Source organism: Athene cunicularia, assembly GCF_003259725.1.
Source record: "Athene cunicularia isolate RWA chromosome 23 unlocalized genomic scaffold, athCun1 chr23_part2, whole genome shotgun sequence".
Taxonomy (NCBI): domain Eukaryota; kingdom Metazoa; phylum Chordata; class Aves; order Strigiformes; family Strigidae; genus Athene; species Athene cunicularia.
In genome coordinates this window covers 902,567-910,725 of record NW_020799131.1, presented here as the reverse complement: position 1 = coordinate 910,725, position 8,159 = coordinate 902,567, and the positions used below count along the sequence as shown (strand labels likewise).

At 61.1% G+C, this 8,159-nt stretch overlaps 1 protein-coding gene and 1 long non-coding RNA gene across 3 annotated transcripts in view; one reads left to right on the top strand and one right to left on the bottom strand.

Annotated features, from left to right (window-relative positions):
* CRYBG2 (crystallin beta-gamma domain containing 2) overlaps positions 1 to 2,881 on the top strand; it is a 6,477-nt gene extending 3,596 nt beyond the window's left edge. Inside the window, exons 11-19 of the mRNA XM_026863523.1 lie at positions 58 to 184; positions 303 to 335; positions 451 to 563; positions 760 to 892; positions 1,056 to 1,195; positions 1,279 to 1,402; positions 1,932 to 2,090; positions 2,459 to 2,618; positions 2,765 to 2,881. Of these exons, the coding sequence (XP_026719324.1) occupies positions 58 to 184; positions 303 to 335; positions 451 to 563; positions 760 to 892; positions 1,056 to 1,195; positions 1,279 to 1,402; positions 1,932 to 2,090; positions 2,459 to 2,618; positions 2,765 to 2,853 (1,078 nt within the window). The 3' untranslated portion in view covers positions 2,854 to 2,881. The remainder of the gene's footprint in view (positions 1 to 57; positions 185 to 302; positions 336 to 450; positions 564 to 759; positions 893 to 1,055; positions 1,196 to 1,278; positions 1,403 to 1,931; positions 2,091 to 2,458; positions 2,619 to 2,764) is intronic.
* Positions 2,882 to 4,863: 1,982 nt separating this feature from the next.
* The window catches only part of LOC113488398, a 5,462-nt gene continuing 2,166 nt past the window's right edge, over positions 4,864 to 8,159 (bottom strand). The window contains exons 4-6 of one of the 2 annotated variants that reach the window (XR_003399921.1): positions 7,379 to 7,750; positions 6,583 to 6,831; positions 4,864 to 5,030 (exon numbers count right to left, since the gene is read on the bottom strand). This is a non-coding gene — a long non-coding RNA (uncharacterized LOC113488398). The remainder of the gene's footprint in view (positions 5,031 to 6,582; positions 6,832 to 7,378; positions 7,751 to 8,159) is intronic. The other variant, XR_003399920.1, reaches the window with a different exon arrangement.

The window sequence follows — 8,159 nt, the reverse complement described above, 5'->3', positions numbered from 1 at the left end:
GGGGACAGGGGGGACGGATGGGGGGTTGCGGAGCCAGCACCCACATTTTCCCGGCAGGTGGGTGGCCTATGAGGGCGCCAACTTTTCGGGTGAGCAGTACATCCTGGAGAAGGGGGTGTACCGCAACTGTGAAGACTGGGGTGCCACGGATTGCCGCATCGCCTCGGCGCAGCCCATCCTGCAGGTGAGAGCACTGGACACCCCCCCCTTGGCCACAGGACCCACCGGTGCCACCATGCACTGGGCTGGTGGAGGCCGGGCCGGGGCAAGACACCAACCAGCCCCACTCTGTCTGCTTCCAGGTCGGGGAACACAACCTCCATTTCGTCTCCAAGGTCAGGGGCAGTGGATGGGGAGCGGGATGTGCCCCGCTGGGGGCCGCGGCCCTTTTCTGGGTGGTGGCGATGCTTTGCCCCCCCACACTGACCCTCTCTGCTCTCCCCTCCCCAGATCCTGCTCTTCTCAGAGCCTGACTTCTTGGGGGACCATGTTGCCTTTGAGGAGGACCAGGACACCCTGCCCGCCGCCTTCGTCCCACGCTCCTGCAGAGTCCGTGGGGGCAGGTGGGGTGTCCCGGGGCCTCGCTGCCTCCGGCTGGGGATGGGAACAGGGACATCACCCTGGCCAGCAGCCCTGCAGACCCTTGTGAGGGTTCCCCTGGGAGGTTGGGCAGGACGTGGGATGCTCTGGGGGGGATGCAGGAGGGATGGATGCCCACCAGAACGATCACATCAGCCTGGGCACGCTCCTTCCTGGCAGCTGGATCCTGTTTGACGGACAGGCCTTCGCGGGGGAGCAGCACGTGCTGTCCGAGGGCGAGTACCCCACGCTCAGTGCCATGGGCTGCCTCTCCTCCTCCACCGCCATCCGCTCCTTGAAGAAGGTCCCAGTGGTGGGTACCAGCCTTCCCTTCCCCTCCCACCTGGGCAGAACCCCCCCTCAGAACCTTTTTCGCCTCCTGCAGCTGGCTCTCCAGTCTTGGAGCCTTTCTGCACCCACGGGTGCTCGCCCCTCCTGGTTGCCCCCCTCACGCCTCATCTCTTCCCCCATCCCAGTTTTTCTCAGAACCCTCCATCTTCCTGCACGGGCTGGAGTGTTTTGAGGGGAAGGAGATCGAGCTGAACAATGAAGTGCGGAGTCTCCAGGCAGAGGGTTTCAACAACCACGTGCTGTCGGTGCGCGTCAAAGGCGGGATGTAAGTGAGCCCCAGCCCCGCTGTCCCCTGCCTTGGCCGGTGGGCGACACCTTGTCCCATCCTGTCCCATCCTGCCCCCACAGCTGGGTGCTGTGCGAACACGGTGACTTCCGAGGGCGTCAGTGGCTGCTGGATTGCACTGAAATCACCAACTGGCTGACATACAGCGGGCTGCAGCACGTGGGATCCCTCTACCCCATCCGTCAGGTGAGCGTGGCCCTGCGGGAGGGGGATGGGGTGCTGGCACCCGGTGGGGTGAACCCCAAAACCCCGAGGCAGGTGGCTCACATGGAGCTAAAGAGCTGCCGGTCCCGATGGCCAGGAGGAGGATGCGGCGGCGGCTCAGGGTGAGCTGGGGGGGACAGCGGGGCACGGCCTGGAGAGCAGCACATGCTGCTGACAGCTCCTGGCCGGTGAAAGGTGCCACCAGCCCAGCTGTGACACCCCCAGATCCCTGTGCCCCACCCTGGGAGTGGCCGCCTTGGTGGCGAAATGCTCCCTGTGGGCAAGCGTCTTGCAAAACATCCCGGCGGGGAGAGCCATGCCCGGCTACAAGACAGGCCAGGGCCAGGGAGAGGCAGGGGACAGGGAGGATCCCCCGGGGAACAGCCCCAGGGGACCAGGGTCCTCTCTTCCCAAAGCCGGGTGAGGTCCTTCCTCAGCCAGCCATGGCGTGTGAGGCCGGAGGTGCTGGCAGCAGGGTTTTCTGGTGCAAAAAATGTTTCTCTCTTCCCAGAGACGGATTTATTTCCGCATCAGGAGCAGGGAGCTGGAGCTCTACCTCTTGGTCCCTGACGACGTGGAGGACATGAAAGCGGGGAGGGTGGTGGTCTCCAGCCTGAGCGAGCAGAGCAGCTCTGTCTGGTACTACGTGGATGGGCTGATCAAAAACCAGGTCAGAGCTCACGTGTGAGAGCCAGAGGGGACCACGGAGCCCCTGGCAGGACTCCCCACCCCACAGTGATCTTTTAGGGTTTCTAACAGCCTTTTCCAGCATCAGAACTCAGCCTCGTCCCCAACGATCAGTTGATTCTCTCCTTCCCAGGCCTCCCCTGGACACATGAAGGCATCTCTGCCTTCCCTGAGGAGTTTTTGTCACCCTAATTATCCCCACCTTTCACTGAGGGGTTTTCCTTGCTCATCCCACATCCCATCCCAGAACCAGCTGCATTTACAGGGAAACCCCCCTGAGCTCCAAGCCTTTGCATTGGGCAGAGGCGATGGAGAGGAGCAGGCTGACCTGGGCACCACCACTCCTTGCAGGTGGCCCCCAACATGAGCCTGCAGATCATCGGGCCAGCTGGGAAGGGCGCGAAGGCTGTGCTGTGGTCCGAGACTCGGATGCCACGTCAGACCTGGAGTGTCGATTCTCAGGGACGGATCCACAGCCAGATGTTCGAGGACATGATCCTGGATATAAAGGGTGAGGCCTCGGCACTGGCACAGGGGTGCCTGCTTTCCCAGGAACCCCCCAAAACAGGGTGTTTGGCTGTGAGATGGGGCACCCACCCCTTCACTGCCATCAGAAGGCTGGTCTGCCCCCCCTGAAACCCTCTCCTCGCCCCTCAGGTGGCCGATCCTACGACCGGGACCACGCCATCGTTTGGGACATGGCTGAGGAAAGACCCACACAACTCTGGGACATAGAGGTGCTATGAGGGGGCGGCGTGTGGCCCTCGTGCCCAGAAGTGCCACAGGGCAGGACGGGGACACTCTGCCAACGTCCCCACACCGGGGCAGGAGGTGTCCTACCCCACGCACACCGCACCCCAAACACCCTCTGGCCCGGCTGCTGGGGTGAAGGATGCCCACCATCCCCTCCATCACGAGGGAGAACCATCCTCCTCCCTCCTGGGGACCCCCGTACGTGGGTCATGAAGGACCCCATGGACACGACCGGTGTGGGACCCTTCGGAGAGCGGCAGAGCCCCGACTTCCCCCCTGAACTGTATTTATGTACGTGTGTAAGATACGGCCCCCTCGCCCGGGCCAGCTCTGCCCGGGTGGTCACTGTCTTTGTCCTTGTCCTTGCACCGGCCCCAGCCTGGCAGCCCCGACGCTGGGGAGCTGCCCCCCACCCCAGCACCTTGCTCCCCTCCAAGTGCTGCAGCACAGGCCCCAATCCTGCTCCCACCGTGGGAACCCGGTGCCCTCTAGTGTCCACAGGCCACGAGCAGCACCAGGGCCCGAGGTTTCAGGAAGGGAGGTGCAGGCCGAGCTGTGTCCCGGGGAGCGCGGGGGGGGGTCCTGGACCCCACCAGCCCCAGCTCGGGGGGGGTTCCCAGTTGCATCACCCCAGGGTGAGCTCTGATTCAGCAGCAGCCCGTGTCCACATGGCAGAGCTGTGTCGTGGCTGAGGCCATGTGTGTCCGAGGTCCCCAGGACAGAGATCTCCTCCGCCGGGGTGAGGGCAGGAGCTCCCCAGGGTCATGATTCAGAGCCAGAAGGGACACGGGGTGAGAAATCCACACATGCGGAGACACCAAGCGCTTCTGTCCTCACTGCTGGGGAGAGGAGACGGCTGCCAGCAAGGGCCCGGTTTGCTGAGCAGGTTGGGCCCAGTTTGGGGAGAATCCCTGCACTCGGGCAGCGAGATCAGTCCCGCAGCAAAACCGGGCTGTTACGGCAGCAACGGGCAGCGCGCTGCCTCCCCGGGAGGTTTCCTCATGTGCACCGAGGTCCTTACATCAGGCCTCTCCAGCTGGCTGGTGAGTGCTCTGGCTTTCAGCAACAGCCATGATCAAATGTCCCATCGTGATGCTGAAACGTGTCCCCAGTTGCCCTAAGACCTGTTTGGGCAGACGGACACGTAACCACGCGACAGTAGAGCGGAGCGTGCTGCGCGGGGACGCCCGGCTCCAGCGTGCTCCTCTGCCAGGCCAGCGGGCGAGCAGACTCTTGCTGGCCTGAGCCCAAACCACGTGGGCAGCGGGGACAGGCAGGGCAACAGGCAGGGCAACGTTGAGGGCAACGCCAGGCCTGCAGAGCTGGCAAACACACGGACACTGAGTGCCAGGGCCAGCAGCACAACCCCATCCCGTGAGAAATGCTGGCGGGAGGGTGGAGGAAGCTGCCAGAGGACTGGGAGTGAGGGTGCAGGAGACATGCCGGGAGGATGCTGCCACCCTGTACTGTCTGGGCTGTACCAGGGACATCGAAGCACACAGGTTCAGCCCAGCTCTGTGGGTCGGAAAACCCCTCCTAGGGCGGTGGGAAACCACCATTCCTGAGCCAGCGCTGCGCCTGAGAGGAAGCACCTCATGCCCTCACCCGCCCTTATAGAGCCCTTGGGGCCTGGACTGGGGCCACGGGTCCCTCTCGGAGCTGGAGAAAGAGTCAAGCCGTTGTCCCACCCCAGTCTCACTCACAGGGCTCAAGTGTGGCAGCAAACAGCCCCTCCAAGACCCCCCAGCCCCCCTGGTGTCACCCACCGTCCCTGTTACTGCCCCAGCCCCACAGGGGAGATGAATCTGAGGCTTCTACACCAGCTTTATTTCTCAGAATCTCACAGCAGGCCTGTTCCCGAGCTGGGGCAGTTTAGGGGGGTTATTTTGAGGCTGAGGGGAGCAGAGGCAGGCAGGGCAGGGTACAGGCTGCTCCTCTGTGCTGCAAGGGTCCAAGGAGGTGCCAAGGCCAGGGATGCCATCCTGGGGGTGTCTCCCTGGGGAGGGGGCGTAGGGGGTCAGCGCAGCCGCAGGAAGAAAGCCACAGCCAGCCCCAAGGCGAGGGAGAGGAGTGGGCTGCCACAGGGAGGGCTCAGGCTGCTTACGATCTGGCTTGCAGTGGTGTGGGAGGTGGCCGTGACCCCCTCCCCCTCCTTTGCCCGGCCGAGGGGCTGGAAAAGAAAACGAGAGAGAGTCAGGAGTCACTCCAAACCAGAGCAGGCAGCAACACGGGGTGGAAACCCACCCTAAAGCCCTCACCCGGGGGGCAGAAAGGAGCCAGGGCACCCCAGTGCCCATGCTGCCCCTTCCCAGGAGGAACACGTGGCCTCCTCTCCCCCACACCACACACAGGAATCACAGAAATCACTTTCCCAAGGCAGCGAGTGGAGTGAGCTCTCCCTCTCATCTTTACTCCGTTTCTAGCCAGGGGCTTTTAGAAACTGGGGAAAGGAGGGGAAGGAGAAGCCGGAGGGAGCGGTCTGTGCCCCTCAGATTGCTGTGAGGAAGTGGCTGGGCCATGGTAGCCCACGGGGCCTGTGACAGAGGATGTGGGGTGCAGGAGCAGAGCTAGGAAACACCCGTACGGGAAGCAAGGGGGAGGAGGAGGAGGAGGGGCCCCATCCCCCTGGCACTACGGGTTGTCACAAACAGGGACGTTGCAGTCAGTGTGTGAAATGTAACCCGTCTGGGATGGTGATTTCAGAGCAGTTTCCTTCCGTCTAAAGATCAGCACCTTCCAAATTAAGGTGTTGGTGTCAATCTCTCCTGCCCTGGCTGTGCAGGACCCCTCTCTCTAAGATTTTGGTCCTTTCCTGGGACTCCTGGTGTAAGCAGGACAGTGACAAGCACTGCCTTGGGCTGCTGGAAGAGCAATGCCATTTCCCTCCATGAACCAGCCCCCACACTGGTTCACCCCACTCCTCAGGTCCTTCCAGAGCTGGGCCAGGGCCAGGGATGGGTCCTCAACGCCCAGCTCTGCCCCACCACAGGCATTCTTGAACTATGAGGGGTTTTGACTGGCTTGCACGGCCACAGAACGGGACTCCTGAAATGTAAATACACCCTGTGGAGCCAGCAGCAGGTTGCAGCTGCGTGGAGTTCATGAGTGAAATATGCACTGTCAAATCTGGTCCCCTTTACCAAAGGAAAAAAAAAAAAAATCAACCAGAGAGTTGCTCCAAAGAGCATCGCCCTTCCTGAAAGCACCGGCACCTTTCTGCCTCCCACACAACGGTCCCCACCCAGGAGAGAGTCAGCTACCAGCGCAGCACTTGCCCCCTTGGAGCCTCCCAGCAGGAAGAAAAACAACCTCCAGCAGGGAGAGGGGAGAGGAAACCACACAGCTAAGTGCCCCCCCAGCATCCCCCCCATCCCCAGTGTCCCCACACCGGGCACAGGCAGGGGCCAGGGCCAGCACAGAGAGGAGAGGCTGCGAGATGGGGTGGAGAGCTAAGTGTGAAGGTTATGGATGGGAGTGATGCTCTTAAGTTAAAAAAACGTGGAAGTATTTAGACCTTATGGACCACAGCGCAAAGCTCCTGATAAAACAGCCAGGGTTAAAGTCACAGAAAGTCAAACGCTCGGGTTTCCAGCTGAACTTCAGCAGCAATTCTCTCACCAGTTGAAGCATACAGACCCCTAACAGCCGTCACACCCATGGGACAGAGCTGGCTAGACACCCCCCGCCTCCACAGGGCCCCACAGCCGTGGGGTTTCTCTTACCATGCAGAGGACAAGCAGGGTGAGCAGGAGGAGCAGGTGGGCACGCTGGAGGGGCTGCATGGTCAGGGCTGGGCTCACAGTGTGCTGTGACACTTCCCCATCTGCTCGCAGCAACGGCAGCTGGAGGCTTTAAGCGCAGTGCTGGCCCTGTCCCACCAATCACATCTTTCTCCCCTGCACCAGCCCCGCCGCCCCAAAGGGTTGTTTTGAATCCAGGACAATTTGGGGAAGTCGCAGACGATGCTGATGCTGCTCCTCCTGTTCCCCAGCACAGCCAGCCCTGAGCAGGGTGTCCCAGCCAGCACCTCCAGCAAAGGCAGCGAGCCCCTCGTCCTGCCTCTTCCCACATCACAAAATACCACCTGCAGTATGAACCCCCCCAGACTGAGCTTTGCTTCTCTCCAGGGGCTCCCTCTCCCTTGTCCCACACCCCTGAAGAACTAATAGTTCTGGGTTAAAACCCCACCCTGGTTCACTGGGAGAGTTTGCAAATCAGGGACAGCTTTTAAACTTTTAAACAGGGCTCTGTGTTGCACCACGTAACAAACCTCCTTCTCAGCAACTCAGTGCAGAAGCTGAGTCCAAGCTGTCCCTCAGAATTTGTTACACACCTGGGACAGTCTGATCTGAGTAACAGATCAGGGAGATGCTTCCTTCCAGCCCCCCAGTATCCATCTCCTCACAGCAGACCTGAGCTCCCTCACCCAGTCAAGTGCAGCAGCAAACAAAAGGGATCTGGTTATTTCTAGATAGACTGAAGTAAATAAAGCTACTGAAATGTGCCGAGCGCACACACCTGTTGTCTTATTATGTTGGGGAAGTGCATCACAGCGCAGCAAGCCTGTCACCAGCCTCCACACGGAGCTGAAGGTTTCTATGCAGCAAAGCTTCACCCAATCTTGTGAATTTGCATTTCATAGAAGTGTCAAAATAAAAGTCTCATGGGGACAGAGAACACCCCGCAAAAGGTGCTAAAAATCAGCCTATTCTGCTCCTCTCCAACTGATGAGGCTGAGCTCTCCAGAGAGTGGGGCAGCATGGCAGTGGCGGGTGGGACATGGGACATGCAGAGAAGGAGCTCTGGATGGTGGCAAACGAAATGCTGGGTGTTCAGAGCACCAGCGAGGCAAAACGAGTGTGTGGTATCCCTTGGTGAGGGAAAGCATTGCTCGAAAACAGAGATGAAGCAGGTGAGGAAATCAGGAGCAGGCGCACGGTGCATGGTGCCTCAGGTCAGGCTGTCTGTGAGCTGAAGCTTAGGGCGTGCAGAGGGCAGCTGAGGAAAGGAAGCGTGGCAGCCTGTGCTGCTCCTGCCCTAGGTCCCACCCCGGCACCAGGAAGAGTTTGAAGCACTCTGAAGTGAACTGAGATCAGAGATGCGCCATTTTGCTGCCGGTGTGCGGGGCAGGGAACGGGCAGGGAGAAGTCTGGCCTGGCTGGGGGCGCCTGCCAGCAGCCCGAGCCTCCCTCCTCAAGTGACGAAGAGCGGGGGCTTCCCCCGGCTTATCCCTCCTCCAGGCGCCGGTTCGGGCAGCGGCCGGCAGCGCAGGCCCGGAAGGTCCCGCAGGCCGGGAACT